The 17,915-nt window shown below is 38.9% G+C and overlaps 1 protein-coding gene across 2 annotated transcripts in view; it reads right to left on the bottom strand.

The window, feature by feature from the left end:
• The window catches only part of LOC146000163 (putative helicase mov-10-B.1), a 111,142-nt gene that overhangs the window by 29,227 nt on the left and 64,000 nt on the right, over positions 1–17,915 (bottom strand). For both annotated transcript variants that reach the window (XM_083137505.1, XM_083137511.1), the window contains exons 14-17: positions 11,176–11,381; positions 10,632–10,795; positions 3,006–3,136; positions 2,446–2,566 (exon numbers count right to left, since the gene is read on the bottom strand). In XM_083137505.1, coding sequence (XP_082993631.1) covers positions 2,446–2,566; positions 3,006–3,136; positions 10,632–10,795; positions 11,176–11,381 — 622 coding nt within the window. The remainder of the gene's footprint in view (positions 1–2,445; positions 2,567–3,005; positions 3,137–10,631; positions 10,796–11,175; positions 11,382–17,915) is intronic.

The following is a 17,915-nucleotide window of genomic DNA, read 5'->3' as shown; positions in this document are numbered from 1 at the left end:
AAGCAGAAGCAGAGAATCCCAATGTGCACGTAATACGAGATACCCCCCCCCTCCTTTCTTTGTTTCCTCTCCAGTGAGCCTAAGGGATATGTGGCATTTCTGTAAGTGTGTAGCCCCAAAAGTGTGATACCTACGGCTGCTATGTAAGTATCCTTGTTATGTGTATATCTCATGTTTTGTTTTGAGTGTAAAAGTACATTGTTCATGTTTGGCTGTGGCCATGCTGCAGCATACGTCTAATGTGAATAAATGTGTCATTCTAATGTAACCGATCTAGAGTCGTTTTCACGTTCAGAAGACACAACGGCGCTTATGGAGAAACCGCACAGTGTTGCCAATACAGCGCCAGCTCATGTCGCTGGGAAATGATGCCCTTCCTTCACAATGAAGGTGTTACATATTTTGTATATATAATGATAATTATATGTAATTATTAATATTAATATTATACTGTGAACGTTACAGTTACCCTTTTTACTATGATCTATTGCGATCACTACACACGCGAGTGTAATGCACGAATATGACACTTCAGAAATCACTTAAAAAAGTAAAAATCACTGAGCGCTCACACAACTGAAAACACTTTTTCGAGAAAGGGAAAAAGTCTAAACAGACCAAAGCAGACCTCTCACTCAAGTAAGGTGAACCTGGCACATGGGTTAGATTCAAGTTGCAACCCAAACAAACAAATGAGTTATGGCCCACGTGAACTGATAAGACGTGAATGACTCAAGCAAGGCATGTCATATTTCTATCTTGAAGCCCCATATTTTGTCACGTGTTGGAAAGCCTTTCAAAGGTTAATATGGTGTCTATGAATTTATGTGTACGTTGGAAACTGAAAGGTGATCTTCATTTCTGTATTAATATCGACAGTAATGTAAACAAAAGCAACGTGTATTTGCGACAGCACTAATGTTGCTCACAACAGCAGCATTGGAAAGCAGCATTGGAAATAATTGTCAATTATTAAATTTAAGTAATTTCAATTCTATTATAACAAACTGCATGAAGTTCATATTTTTACTGAATGGAAATAAAATTAACTCGAAAACTTGGTGGTGATTAGCCGGAATGCTGCGGTGAGCCAGCTCAAGATGGCCAGACAACGTCTCCTTACTTCGCGCGCGGTTCGGGTTAAAAAGAAACTCCAAATGCATGGAAGTAATATTTCTGGGAACCTTTGAGTGGTTATAAAAAATAATTTCATTATTTTCTCCACATCTTTGTCGCTGGAAGTTTTTACTTGGAATTACGGAACAAAAAATTGCCAGCGATGACATTTTCTACTGCACGAATATAAAAAATCTCCACATACTTTATTTGAATATTTTTTAATGCAAATATGCTTTAAAGTATTGATAAATTCTGAGTACCACTGTCACCTATGACAATTAAAAAACAGTGTCAATTTTTTTAATAATGAATGCTTCAATTTTACGGCATGTTTCAACGTTAGGAATGAAAACAATGTAAAAATTGTGTTCTCACAGAAAATTTGCGTTTTTAATTTATCTAAAATTATGTAAGCAAGTTACCAGTTTTTTGTGTTCACCATCGTATTATCTACAAAATTTCCTGCAAAACTGCAGGTACAGATTTTACTTAAGCTAAATTTGTAAATCCAGAAATTTCACAACAGCGCGTTCGTATTTCCCATAAGAAAAGCATTGCCCATAAGAGCCCATTGTGTCTTCTGAACGTGAAAACGACTCTAGTTATCATTTCCTAAGTCTGTAATGCTCCTCTGATCTACCGGTAGAAAATAAGCTCTAAGTTCATCTGTAGGCTAGCAGACTTCCCACGGGATGCTCGCTAATATCCAGAGAACACCACAAGTAGCATACGGTCTGCGTGTGGCAGTGTTAAGTTGCTTTGGTTCTTCCCCCCCAGGATAAACCAAATACCTTCATACTGTGTACATATAATCCACCTATTACCCCCTTGCATTTACACCTTCAACTGCAGGATATGGGAAAATGGCCTATACATCAGGCATGCATGCCACTATAACACCCGGACTCAACCTAGCCATCCAATAATCATATTCCTTTCCTTTCCGAACTTCACCCCACCCATCATGCAGTCAACACTGTTGAAAGGACCTTCTTGTCTACACCCGTAATCTATCACCTTTCTCTGGCAACACTGTAGCGATGACAGCGTTAGTATTCTGTGCCTCTATGCTATTGTGACTCCCTTCTTCTACTCTACTGTGATCATGCATTATCAGCCCTGAAATATCAACATTTCCTTTTATTTGTGGTAAGTGTTTAAGTTGCTTGTTTCGTCAAGTACTAAAAACCATAAACAGCAAACCAGTCTACATTACTCCATACCGACCACACTGAACTCAAGAAATATGGCTTATAAAAAAGGAGACTGTCCGTTGTGCAGCTCCCTGCATTTTGATTATACAGAATTTGTTCACACATCATTTACCTGTCTAATATAAGGTGTTACAATCCCAACTTCTGATGGCTTAAGAGGCACTTTGGCATTAGGATCCAACAGAATATTCAAGTAGCGCAGAACTTCCTTTTTCTCATGGTCATTGTAGTAGCTAGAAATAATAATTGTGATAAAAAAAACAATTATCACAATCAGACATAGAGAAGAAATGGAACAGAGAATGATACTCTCTTGTACATCAAATGTAGTTTATCTTTCCACATCAAGTTACATGACATGGACAATTTAAAATAATTTATTAAGCAAATATTTACAGAGCAAAGTTATGTACAAAGTTGTAATTTTTTGCACGAAAAGTTTTTTAAATTTGAATTTGAAAACACTAACATTTGTTAATTTCTTGCAAACTTTATTCAGCCACAAATTTTATGCTAATATTTCAATTACTTAATTTTCCAAAATTAATTTCTGAATTATATTTACTTCAACCCTTAAGCATACAGCACACAGATAGTCCTTTTGAAACTTTTGTACAATGAAGGCATGAAGAATGAAAATGATGGTGGTGATAATAAACACGACATAAATACCTTGGAGATCTTCCTTCTCTCCTGTCCCAACCAAGAACACCATGAAATATCACAGGAAATGGCTTGTTTTTCTTTGGTATAGGAAATTCAGCTATCAGTGGATCATTTTTTACTTCTGGTGGTGCACAATCCTGTAGTGCAAAGAGAATCAAAAATTAAAAACAGGATCATTCCATGGCAAATCAACAAGGTCCTCAACCTTACATTTTTTGATTCATTTGAAATTTGGCATACCGAAAGGACCACCTGAGGTAGGAAAATATGAAACTTTGCAGATCCATGTCTTTTGTATTTCCGAAATTACACTGTTGCAAACTGCAATTCTGAACACTTTTCCAACATCTTGTTAACTTTAAATTGCAATATTTTGGCAACCAGGGCACTTATAGAAGTGATTCGGACTGCGTTGGAAAGTTCTTGCAGGGCTCTTTCACATAAGATATAGCATGCCTATGCCAGGGTAAAAAAACAATTGAAGGTGGTGTAAAGAAAACTTTGGTAGTCATTTTCTCAAAAATGGGTCTTTTGATATGGTAGGTTAGGTAATGGATGATAACAGATTTTGATAAGACAAATTCCTTAGATTCAAAAGTAAAAGTCTAACGGAAATCAATTACAATATTGTTTGAATTAACGTACATGAATATGATGTTTAAATTCTTGATTATCAGAAATACAGGGTGACTCAAAAATCCATTCGATAGGTAACTTCGTTATTAGTGCACATAGGGAAAAATGAAGAGGGGAAAGTTGGTGGCAATCTAAAGTGCTTGAATTTTCAACGTAGCATGCACCGTTCAGGATTTACACTGGTACAACCCTAATTGGTAACCAAAAATCAGTGGTCAGAAGTAGCGAGCTACTTGTAGCGCCGCTACTGTAGCTAGCTACAAAATTTGTAGTTGTAGCTGTAGCGACGCTACATTTTGAAAATTGAAGTTGTAGCGGTAGCGAAGCTACAAAATTCCTGTAGTTGTAGCGAAAATTTCGCTGTTTCGCTACAGCTACATTTTTTCTCAGCATTTTGAGGTGAATTTTGAATGTGACAACAGCGTCAGAAAAAAATCGACAATAACCCTTAATTTTGCATGAGGTTCATAAAGACAGTTTATTACATGGAGATACAGATTATCTAGATTGTAGATTAAAGATATCTGCTTAATTTATTTAATTAGTGTCTGAATAATTCAGATATCCAGATAACTAACTGATATATATGAATATATTTCTGCTAACAGCTACGTTTTTTTATCTGCATCGCTATTTTGGGGAGAAACATGCCTCGCTAGCTGCACCACTGGAAAAAAGTGCCTCGTTTGCGTCACCCCCGGAACAAATCCTGTGGATATTCATGGTGTAAGAGACACCAAAATGTCATTAATTGCTGTGTAAGACGCAACTTGCAGTGCAAAAACGAGCGATGGATTTTCCACTGCACTGACAAGGGAATAGTGCCAGCAATAAATGGCTCAGTACATTAACAGCATTGATAATCGTCAGTATATAGGATCTCGCCAGCAAGAAATTATTGTTACTAGAATGATAGAGTTTCTGGAATTACAATTATTTTCGCGATAGTATTTGTTCACAAATTTTAAAATTACAATACGTTTAGAACACTCAGGTTTACACGACAGTTTCCTCAATAATTTTATCATATTGCAGAAAGTATGTACGATTTATTGACTTTCCTGCAGAAACGACAATTTTCTTTAGTTTTCAAATTTATCTATTTCTCCTACTTTTGTGTCCCTTTTCTGTAACTTTTGCTAATCATGACATCATCATTATCATCCTTTGCTGTTTCCTGCCTCTGGCTGGGTCGGCATAGAAGTCAAGCCTCTCCATTTTTTCCTGGTCTTCCACCACTCCTCTCTTTCCACGGTGTTCCAATCTTGTCCTCTTCTCTTAACACTCTCCACTATCTGCTCTTTCCACCGACATCTTGTTCTCCTCTTTCACCTTATTCCCACTCCTTGTGCATTGTAAGCTCTTACTGGTAGTCTTTCTGCATCCATCCTCTTCATGTGTCCGAACCATCTCATCTGTGCCTTATCTATTCTGTCCTGAAGCTTCACTACACCCACTGTCTGTCGGATCTCCTCAATCCTTATTCTATCCCTTCTAGTCTTCCCCAATATACTCCTTAAAAATTTTATCTCCACTGCCTGCATTTTTCTTTTATCTCTCTCTGTCATTGTCAAAGTCTGCTCCTTACGTAATTATTGGCACATAGTATGTGCTTCATAGGTACATCCCTGTTCCATATTAATCTTCGAACGCTTTGATATAGTCCACCACCCATTTGTCCTCTTCTGTTTACCTCCTCATTTATTCTTCCACTTCTCTCAATCATGACAATGAGGATGAATGGTTTATTTAAATATTCTATTATATATAGTCGCTTTCTACCACTTTCAGCTAATTGTGAGAACGAGGAAGAATGATGAATGATGAGCAGAGTGGGGAATGGAGGAGCAGGGGAATCTCATCCTCCTAACTTGGCGTATTTCCTAGTTTTTGTTTTGAGTCCATTTTATGCATAGATAAGCTGATCGAGACTGGATCCTAACCACTATGTGCCTCCGTTGGGTATCAAACCTGGGGCCCTTTTGTAGTCAAAGGGCTCCAGGTACTTTTCATCCAAAATGCTGACTTCATATGAGTCTATGAAACTGAAATATTTATTCTCAAGAAAAATATGTTGATGTGAACATAAATATTTAATCCTACCAAAATTTATTTGTGTATAGTTGTAATAATTAATTTGCGTAACACCCTAATTGCAATATTCATATATCAAATTTGAATTGATATGGCACTTGCATAGGTATGGTATTCTTAAAAACTATAGTAAAAATAAGTAACTGAAGTAACACTGCTATCAAAATTATGGAATGACTGGAATCATGATAATTAATAACAGAATCTATTTACCAGTAGTAGGGGATTTTTTAATACCCATATGGTTGTTTTCATTTTTTTATGCAGAAGTAGTGCAAAAAGTAGCGAAGTAGTGAGTAGCGAACAGGAGTAGCGTAGCGAGCTACTTTTTGGTAAATGTAGCTGTAGCTGTAGCGAAGCTACATTTTGGAAGAGTAGCTGTAGCTGTAGCGAAGCTACTTTTAAAATGTAGCGTTCTGATCACTGCCAAAAATATAACATGCTTGAACGAGAATACTGTATGTCATCCCAATGCTATACAATTGTGGGTAAATTAAGAATTGACAATCATAATTGCTTCTTTGGGTGAGTTTCATACTAGGATTACTTCAATTCTTTAAAATATACTTGTTTGTACTCATGGATTTTCTTCACACTTAAAATGTCTCATCTATCGTATATAAATAACCTTCGACTAGAAACTAATATTATTCTATTGCTTTCATTAATATATTTATGTATATCTCTACTACTAAATAGTAGTAGTAGTGGTGGTGGTGGTGTTGGTATTAGTAGTAACAGCAGCAGCATTAGTAGTGATAGTAGTAGTACTTAAACTATAATAAAATACTGGTAATGTGAATTTGGATAAACAGTTTCTGAAAAAAACCTCCCCCTTGATGAAATCTGTGTACGCTACCTACTTGTTTAGCCTTTTCTAGTGGTCTGGAGAGGGGAGGGGGAATGCTAGTCACATGGTCTCGTTTTTTGGCTTGTTTTCGTTGCCTTTAATTATCGTCATCAATTCTTAAGTTACCCTTTACTGTGTGATATTGCTATGCCATATAATATTCCGGGCCAAGCATGCGGCATTTTTGGTTACCAATTATGGTCATACCAGTGTACATCCTGCACGGTGGAGGCTACGTTGAAAATTCAAGCACTTAAAGTAAGAATCACGAACCTTCCGACCTTCTGCAAAGAACCGTCTCACTTCGAGTAACGTATCACTCGGCGCTGTTCGTGAATGGTGCGGCCATCATATGCTGCTCACTCGCAACCTTTAATTTTACGTAACATGGAAAAACGTATTGTTAATTAACTGATAATCTACACATTGAAGTATAATAAATTTTCTACAAGTGATTAAATACGTCTTCTTGTTCAAGAATGAACATATTTTTCTACGCCAAAAGTTCAATTTATCTGACACTGGGTTAACAGATCACCCTTCCCCCCTCCTCTCTCAGTATGACAGCGAGAAAGTTATAGGAAAAAAAAAGAAGAAAGAGAGAGAGAGAGAGAGAGAGAGAGAGAGAGAGAGAGAGCGATATATATATATATATATATATATATATATATATATATATATATATATATATTAGTTTCAGTAATTCAAGCCCTTTGGTTTTATTTCCACCAAATTATTGCCCAACATTGTTGACATGTGGAGTATTGTTTTCTCCTTTGTGCAACAAATATACCGCCAGTTTTAGCAGAAGCTAAACAAAGATAAGCCGGGGAAAAAAAGAGATTGTTTATCTTTCTCTCGGTTTCTCGTGCACTAGAAAACAAGAAGACGATAATAAGCACATTATTTATGCACGTCTCATGCAAGTAATGTATTTTCTTACCTTGATTCAGTACTTCCTTTTTGAACTTGAGGCATTTTCGGCACTAGACATCATCCTGTCAAGAGTACGGTCTGTCAAATTTGCTTCCCAAAAAGGAACTCAACCTGGCACAAGAGGCGATTTAACGTTGACTGCTAAAATTGGGGAGATCATCATCAATCATCACTATCAACATCTTCTCCACAGTGGACAGGACGGCTCTTTGATTGAAAGAATACGAAAGCACCTCACATTGTATTGCGCTTATCTCAAATCGGTGTACTTGTTTATACGAGCAACAACATGTTTTTTTTCGCGGGACTCGCAACTTGACCGGTCGTTTTCCTTTCTTTCACCACACCGAAAACACAAAGACGCAGACACACAATTACACTTGGACACCAACTTCACTGCTTGCTCAGGATAGCACCGACACAACTTCACATAAACGTTAAGAACAACCTCCTTCTTGCCACTTTTCAAACGGCTGTATTTCCGAAAGACTACTCTGAAAACACGGGAGACTTTCCTGCACGCATGGAAGTCGCCATGTTCGAAACTGGCGCTATTTTCTTGCTGTTCACGTGATTGATTGTAATTTATACAATAATCATGTATTATTATTATAAACAGAAACCTTTAATGAAAATATATTTTAAAATGTATAATCCAATGTAATTTACACGTTTTTCTTCCATTAGCGTACTTTCATAGAACGGACTACATGATGCGGAAGAAATCCGTTATTAGGCTGTTGCCAACCACAATACTTCTCACTAAGTCAAGTACAGAAACGGAAGTGGTATGTCGATTGTCGGCATATGATAGTGTGATTTCACATTGTCAGTGATGATCCTCCGGGGATGGGGAAGGGGGTGGGACACAGGAGTCGATCTATAATACAGAGGTGTTCACCATCCGGATGGTGACATCCTCACACTCCGGAATACTTTTGCGGGTGAAGGAGGGCAGGCCGTAGGGTGAGGGAGGTTGATTTAAAATGAACACCTCACAACAAGAGAGAAGAAAAATGTGACAATATTTAAAAATTCACCCCCAAATATGCATTTTATTTTATATGTAGCGTACAATAAAATGTGACTGCCTCAAAATATTTATGTATTCTACAGTTTTCTTTCCCCACTTTTATGCTTCTCTAAGTTGCCGTTTTAGTTTCCCTTGGTGTCTTTGTTGCATAATTATTAATTTAGTCAATAAAATCATATGTATTAGCTTACTTTCATTATCTATAATAATAAATCATAACACTTTTCAACATCAAATAAATTTAATGAAGAAACCCCGGTTTCAAAACGTAATTTATCTCATGTGTCACATTCTTCTAGCAAGGTTCTTTTTTAGTAAAATATGAGAGAAAATTAATCCTTTGGTACGGAACCGTCTTACTTCTGGGGGATAAGATGTACATTTTGTATTTGATTTTTTAAATTTAGTGTTGCTTTTCTTCCACGTTTGGCTAATCCCGACGATGAGAATGAGTGATCATCAGATGAAATTGATGAAGGGATACTCACAAAGAACACCCATGCTGGGATTCGAGCCAGGGAACTTCGGCGATGAGTCTGAAAATCGGCCACCAGGCAAGATGTACATTTATTAAACTTTTTTTTTAACATACATTCAATAACTTTCAACAGGTCATCACTCAGTGATACACTGCTTACTCCGCATCTGTTGACAAATGGAATGTTTTTACACCTTGTAGGCTATGTGGATTATTTTTTTCCATAAGTTTGCAACACTGTTAGGGTACACGTGCTTTTGTTTACAGAAGGTCTTAAGTTCTATGATTCTCACTTTAGATTTAAACTCACCTACTTCCATCAACTTTCCATTTTTAGCTATGTGCACTAATAAAGAGTTGCCTATGGAACATGAGTTTTGAGTCACCCTGTATTTCTAATAAACAAGAATTTAAACATCATATTCATGTACGTTAATTCAAACAATATTGTATTTGATTTCTGTTAGACTATTACTTTTGAATATAAGGAATTTGTCTATCAAAATCTGTTATCCATTACCTTACCTAACCTACCACACCCTGCACTAACCTAACCTAAATCTAACATACCTCCAGATCCCATTTGCATCCCACTTTAAAATTTTGTATACTTCTTGAGTAATAGAGTATATATGACATGTAATTTATTGAAAAAAATAAAATACCTGTTTTTGAGAAAATGGCTACCAAAGTTTTCTTTACAGCACCTTCAATTGCTTTTTTACTGTGGCATAGGCAGGGTAAAAAGAGCACTTCAAGAACTTTCCAACGCAGTCCGAATCACTTATATAGGTGCCCTGGTTGCCAAAATTCAAACGAATCAAAATATGTGAGGTTGAAAAGTGCTCCTTCACTGGTTGATTTCACATGGAATGTCCCAACCCACTTCCATAGAACACTAACACTTGTTGCATTTCATTTTGGAATACATATTATACTCTTGAATCAGAGAGGACTCTGGTAATTTTTTCTTCTGAAGTACAACATACATCACACAGAGTTAGTTTAAAGTTTCAACAAAACCATAATTCACTAATAAATATATATATCTTTTTCAAATACAGATAAACTTAGTACTTACTTTTCTGTGAAGCTGTTTTTTTGTAGTTCTATTAATTTCTATTAAGCCCAACCCACCACCGGACTTGCCAAGTATATAAACTATAATAGCCATAAAATTCGAAAAGGACATGCCAATCGTACACTGTACACACTCCTAGACACTACTTCCCACACAAAACTAAAACTCTTGGGCCACTCAAAGACTGCTTCCTCTTCTTTCATGCTAGGCAATTCCCCCCCACCATTTCGACTATAGGATGAAAACTTGATTTTTCGAGAAATTCTATAGGGTGTCCCAAAAGTCACGCAGGAATTTAATTGTGCGCCATTTTTTCCCCGCAGGATTAACGTTGACAGCACCCAAGTACTCCATGCATGGATTTCTCTGCTACAGGATTTAACACGGGGGAACGGTACATGATGTGGACAAAGGCAGGCAAACAACAACAATGTTTAAAGTACGAACGACAAGAAACAGCTTTGTGGAAAAGTGAGTACTGTATGTGAATATTTTTGTACGTAAAAAAATTCTTTGACAGTTACCTGAAGTTCGTTATCGTAGAACAGTTCATTTGGCAGGCGAAGGATCTCTGGATTGGATCTGTAGTTCCTCAGTAGCTTTGTAAGAAATCTGCTGTCATATTCACCATCCCGTCCTTTTTGGTACAGACGACAGGTGTACATCAAACGCTCCAAAAAGGACATCTCTGCATGAGAAGAAAATCACATAATAATTTATCATTTATCAAACAACAGAATTATCAAATAAAGTGCTGTTTTCAATTTGCAACACTAGCAGTTCAATTCTTTTCAACAGATGCAGGCAAGATTATATGCCCCTAAAATGACACTTTCTTCACTTAACCTCAGACACTTACTATTCTCAAACCCACATGAGCAATATTGGATTAGCAGTTTAGCAACAACAAAACTTCGAATTATGACCCTGTGATATAATATAACTACGTTCTCTCTCCCAAAGTCTGCATTCTGAGAAAAAAAAGTAATTATTTTATAGAGCTCTTGATACCAACACAGTGGTACACAATTCATGCACTGAAATTCTAACGTGATACACTCTACTTACGAAATTGAAATCTCTCCCCAATGTAAGAGTTGCACACAGGTCCCAGCTGCATTGGATCCCCAGCAAGTATGACATGGCCTCCTATGTCCTGTTTCTCAGTACTGCCTAGCAAGCCTGCAATGGGTATGAGTGCTTCTGGTTCCAGAGCTTGGCCACATTCGTCTATGAACACGTGTGTGAAGTGCTGAGGTAATTTATCAACAAGTCTGCAAGATGTCAAGACAAAATAAATTTACCACAAATTGCAAGCAGTCATAATTTAGTCACCAAAAACTAATATTAGGCATAGTTAAAAACGTCTTGGAAGTACAGACTTGCATAAATGCAATTGGGATTACCATTTAACATATACAATCTGTCACAAAAAAAAAATAGCACCACTGTGTGTGTGTGTGCTCCGCTATTAATTATGCGATCTTCCAGCAATTGGAGGATATAGAAAACAATTTCTTTTGTTCAGAGCCTGTGAACCAGACGAGCAAAGGAGGAGGAGCCATGGTCGCATACAGGGTGGATAGAAATCATGGTTTCTATTAAATCACGCTAAACATGCAATTTTTAAGAGTGGTGCTATTTTTTTTTTTGTGACTGACTGTATACAAAGATACCATTGCAACAATTGCAGTTTGTTGCTGATATTGCATTTGTGAAAAATGAAGTATTTAGTGATAATTTATTGAGTAGTTAGTACAACTTGTTGATCAATCAGGATGAAACCTGTTTTCTAAGCTAATGTTTTACCAAACTAAACTCTGAATGTTTCACACAACACTCTGTTATATACACTGAACTGTACACATTGTAACTACACTGTTTAGAACAATTATAATGCAGTTCAAACATCTGACATGAAGAATTGTAAGTGTTATGATACCATATTCTGATTGCTGTGTTTATGGATAATCAATATCAGCTCTCCTTTAACCTTTACTCTCCCGATGATACCATATGGTATCATCAGAATAACGTACACGGCTGCATGCTCTGATGTTCTTTAAAAAAAAAAAAAGTAGATTGCTCCCATAGTGCCAGAGTTATAACAATTTTCCTCCAAAGAGTGTTCGAATTTAAAATTCCCGCCGAGAACCCCAGGTAAGAAAGGGGATATTTTAGTAAACCTGCTCGGGAGTCTAAAGGTTAAGCCCCCAAAAATGCCTTCAAGACAATTTACTTGATAACTGCATGGTAATATTAAAATTTTAATGGTTTCATTTGCAGATTTTAAATAATACATTTGCAAATAAATATAAAATTTTACACAATACCACATCACAATTTTCGCATGTAACACTAATGCGCCATGTTTTCAACATAACTTTCATTTTCTCTTTGCTGCACCTTCTAGCATTCACATATCATGTCCTGATACATGTCATTTCAGTCACGCGCCCCAAAATTTTCAAAAGGAGGGAAGGGAGATTTTTTTTTTTTTTTTTTTGTAATCAGTCCTATATTTGCAATCTTTTCCACCATTTGACATTTCCTTTTATTTTTGGAATGTCTGACCAAGGAGGTGGGTTCGAGATGTTACATCCAACATCTTGTTCTCAGTGGTCCAAACAGGACATGACATAGGGTGGGATGAGGCTAAGCAGATAGGAAGGGAGAAGAGAATACTAGTGAGAAAATGGAAGGACGCCAAGGAAAGAGAGAAATAAGGTGAAGAAGACATGGAAGTTAATATGTTTAGCCTTTTAGGTGAAAGTACAGTTGACAAGGGAAAGCCACCTGCTAGAATGTTCCAGAACAACTTTCTAATAGTCTGGAGGGGAGTAATGTTTGTGTATATACCGTGCGTTCATTTCGATCTTCAGCCGAGAGATCGGGAGAAGCGTGGCGGGCGGCGCTGGCGGAGATGCCGACATTTGCAGCCTGTAATGCCTGCTTATTTTTATGGACATATGCAGACATTTATATAAATATTGCAAAACGAGCACTAACCTGTGTTATAAGAATATGGTTTTAATTTTAGTAGCTTAGTGGCTGTATGTGCTGATGATTTTGACACTCCCATCTCTTGTGAATCACGGCGTAGAGGTTTATTTGGAGAACGTTCTAACGCTGCACCAATTTCATCGAGTTTTGCTTCGGTTAGAATCCGTCGTTTTGTTTAGGTGTTTTAAAATTTAACGATCCAGTTTCTCGTAATTTAAGGACAAGATGTCTAACCGCATCTCTATGTGGAGGTGAAACATCTGGGAATTTCTGTACAAATTGCCTACACATGTCTCGACACGAGTCTGTTTTCACGTAAGTGTCATACATAAAAATTCTTTGTTATAACGTAAATCGCGGTGGCTCAGTCGGTAACGCGTCTGACTACCATGCTAAAGGTCCCGGGTTCGATCCCCAGCCGGTTCAAATCCGGGAACTTTTCTAACGATGGAAGCGGCCCCGGCGTCCACCCAGCATCGAATAACATGGGTACCTGGGGGAAACCCTGGGGGGTAAAGGCGGTCAGGGGCATGATGCTGATCACATCACCCCACTCACAATCGGATCAAGAAAGTGTGGGGCGTTACCCCCACACCCGCTATACGCCTTCATGGTGTGGTGCTATGCACAGGGGAACACTTTACTTTACTTTATAACGTGAACCTTGCAGCTGTCATTCCAATCGTCTCACTGACACAACACACATACACAATGCAATAACACAAACAAGTAACGGCAAGTAACCAAGAATAACACTCTTGCGCACAGTACGAAATTAACATGCTCTTTGTTTACATCTGCTCGCCACTACATTCACAGCTCTGTCTTCATCTAGTCGCGAAGGAACAAAAAACTCTAGCTTGGAGATTTCAGATTGCAAGGAAGCTCACGAACACCATTGACTTTTAACGGTTTCGTCTGCAGCGTAATCTTGATACAGTGTTGCACATTCGAAACCTCCAAACGATCCCCATCGACATAAAACTCTTTCAAGGATATAAACTTAAGCAGGACGTTACTGGTCAAAACTATGATTAAAATGTTTTATTATCTGTGGCTCTTAACATCGTTTCTAAAGCGTATTTATTTGTGTATATAAGGGCAGAACTTGGATGAATTACAGAAGAACTTTTGCATGTTATAACACAGGTTAGTGCTTGTTTTGCAATATTTATATAAATGGCTGCATATGTCCATAAAAATAAGCGGGCATTACAGGCTGCAAATGTCGGCATCTCCGTCAGCGCCACCCGCCACGCTTCTCCCGATCTCTCGGATGAAGATCGAAATGAACGCACGGTATATCGTAATGTTTTTGTACATTGTTACATTTGTACTTGGTGCAGAGTCTGAAGAAGACCTTGCTAGAAGGTTGAAATGTTACGCTTAGTTTATGTTTTATAATAAAATAAATTACGGCCTTGGTCAGGATATTTAGTTTTTCATATCATGGAAACAAGGCTTAATGGTGTTATAACAGTAACTGAACGTGCAATTGCAAATCTTGACTTCGTGCCAGAGAACACATCTGCTTGACCCTTAAACTACAGTGGAACCTTGACTTTAGTTTTCAGGGGACCAAGCTGCAAACACTTAAAATTCAGGAAAATGTAAAACTGACGAAACTGCAGTTTGCTATATATGGACCATGGAGACTGAATCAGGGTTGTCACTCTAGGACCATGATAAAAATCCAGGAATATTACCTAGTTTTTAAGGCAACTTTCCAAAAATTCAAGGGTACAAAGATGTTTTTTTTTCCTATTTCAACCTTAGTGCCTCTCAAAATACACACACACAACAAATATTAATACTATAGCCTGACAAGTTAAGTCCCGATATGTGCAGATCGCTGCGGAGCACTTCCTATTACGTCATCCTCCCCACCATTCTTCTACTCACTTGTCTGGCGTTGAGAGTACCAGTGGTGCTAACTCAGCCAAATTAAGCTAAAACAAATATGACAATCGATTTTCACTGTTTAGCGTGACAGTGCATGCAGGCTCCTATTATATCAGTGGTTCATTTTATTTAATCCGGCCTTTGAAAATGCGTGCGGTACGCCGATCGTAAACTGTAGTATTACGCACGTGCGTTAAGGTTTATAACGAAGAGAAACTACAGGGCGAATGACTTCATTTTCTGAATGCGACATCGAGCAGTGGCCATTTTTTTTTGTTTTTTTTTTTTAACTAGTGGGGTGGTGGTTCATTTGTTTATCCTACAACAATCACTACGAGAACGCAATCTGATAACACGCTTGCCTGTGTTCTTTTCTAAAGCATTGAAATGTTCATGCTCTTTACTCTTGGGTGCAAGATTCTTACTTTGAAAGAGATGGACTTATGGACGAGCGTGTAGATGAACTGATTTAGACTTGGTGAAGCCGATTCAGACACGGACACAGATTCATCGTTAGACACAGACTCGGATGAGTGGGAGAGTGAAACTGAAGGAGAACTGGAAAACATTTAGGTGAGCTCAGTTCTATCGTTTATATATTTTTCATTTTTCTATCGTTTTATTTCATACATTTCTTATGCTGGTAAGAAATATCCCTAACATAACTTAATTCATTTAAGGTTTAAAGGGAAAATATCAAAATGTATTTAGAATTTAGCGCAATCAATAGGTAGCGTAGGTGACGGGATACTAATTCATGCCTTTCACATTCAAATTTCGTTGAAAATTCTCAGAGGATTCAGCTCCCTCCAGTTTGCAACACTGCGAATGAACGTCGCCGCAGACAATGGAGTGGGGAACTGTGATGTGAGCATCAATGGATTGCAGCATCTTGTTTTTAAACTTGTCAAGTTATATAAAGGCTCTGTGCGATTCCAATGTACCAAAAAATTCTAATTCAATTCAATTAAACGATATATATATATAACACAGGAATAGGATCAGAAAAGGTGCCAGAAGGGCGGATAAATACTAATGATGAAGGAGACAGTAAACACTTACCACACGAAGAGAAATTATTCTATATTTCGCGATCTGAGTCGCATTTTCAAGTTAGAAGGAGAAAGATCGGCGTTACTTAGAAAAGAGGCACAGAATACTGACCGTAGCATCTCTATGATCAGTGTTGCCAGAAACAGTTGATAGATGACGAGAAGTGCTTTAACCAGTGTTTACTGTAAGGTGGGTGGGTGGTTTTGGGGAGGAGAGGAAAGGGTTACTGGTTGGCTAGGTTGAGTCCGGGGGGTATAGTGGCGTGCATGCTTGTTATATAGGCCCTTTCCCATCGCCTGCGGAAAGATGTGTCAGAGCAGGGGGGGGGGGGGGGGTAAAAGATGGATGATGGCAACACAGAAGCAGTTATTGAAGGTGGTGTTATGGCTGTTGGTGTGGATGGCAACAGTGAAATCGGGGTTTTGGGTGGAGGAACAGTGATTATTGATCCTTAGATTCAAGGGGGTGGAGGTTTCGCCTCCGTAGAAGTTGCCACAGATTTGGCAGATGAGGGTGTAAATTAGGTTGGATGAGTGGCAGGTGCACCTTAGGGTGAAGGGTGAACTCGCCTGATGCTGTGGGGATCAGGAAAGTGGGGGAGGTGATGAGTATGGGGCAGGTCTTGCATCTGGGTTTGTTGCACCTGTGGGCTGGGGGGAGTGATGTGGAAGGGGTGGGAGTGTTTCGGACCAAGATGTTTTGGAGGTTGGGGGGGCGACGGAAGACGAGCCTAGGCTTATCCCGAAAGATGTCCCTGGTGTCAGGATCACTGTGCTGGATGGGGAGGAGGGAGTGGAGGGTATGTCTGATTTTCGTAAGTATGGGGGTGGTATTGGGTGATCAGGGGTGGGGGTTGGTTTTGGGTTGTTTGGTGTGGTTGTGGGAGTTGGCTCTAGTGATTTGTTTGTTGATGAGGGTGGAGGGGTAGCCACGGTTGGTTAGGGCTTGGTGCAGGCGTAGGTTGTAGTTTTGGCGGGATGAGTTGAGGCGCTGGCCTCTGAGGGCAAGGGAAAATCGGATGGCTTTTTTGGTGTGGTAGGGGTGTGAGCTGGAGTAGTGGAGATACTGGAGGTGGTTGGTTGGTTTAATGTGTATGGAAGTTTTTCCAAGTGGTCTCCCGCAATGTGGATGTCCACATCTAGGAAGGTCACTTGGTCTTTGGAGTGGAACCAGGTGAATTTGAGGGTAGTGAAGTCGTTCAGTTGGTTTAGGAATGTAGTGAGGGAGGGTTCGCAATGTGTCCAGAGGAGAAAAATTTCATCTATTAATCTTAGCCAGAGGAGTGGTTTCAGTTGCTGGGAGTCAAGGAATTCCTGTTCCAGCCTGCCCATGAACAGGTTGGCATAAGAGGGGACCATGCGGGTACCCATAGATGTGCCACGTATCTGCAGGTAATGTTGATCACCGAAGCAGAAGTTGTTGCAGGTAAGTACAAGGTTGGCTAGTTGTATCAGGAAGTGAGTGCTGGGATTGTGGGGTTTGGGTCGGCTGTTAAGGAATGTTTCCATGGCACGGAGGCCATGGGCATGGGGAATATTAGTGTAGAGGGATGTGACATCAACAGTTGTGAGGATGGTGTTAGGTGGTAGGGATGGTAAGTTTTGGATGATGTTAAGGAAGTGGTTGGTGTCACGGAGGTAGGAGGGCAGGGCTTGGACGAGGGTTTGGAGGTGAGAGTCTAGAAAGGCTGAAATGCGTTCAGTGGGTGAATTGTAGCTGGACACAATGGGTCTCCCGGGGTTGTTCGGTTTGTGAATTTTCGGGAGGAGGTAGAAAGTGTGGGTGCGGGGGTTGTCAGGTATGAGTGAGGATATGGTGGAATTGGATAGGCCTTCATGGGGTCCTCGGGA

The sequence above is a fragment of the Lepisma saccharinum genome, chromosome 1 (genome assembly GCF_977018435.1).
Source record: "Lepisma saccharinum chromosome 1, izLepSacc3.1, whole genome shotgun sequence".
Taxonomy (NCBI): Eukaryota; Metazoa; Arthropoda; class Insecta; order Zygentoma; family Lepismatidae; genus Lepisma; species Lepisma saccharinum.
This window is presented reverse-complemented; position numbering and strand designations above follow the sequence as displayed.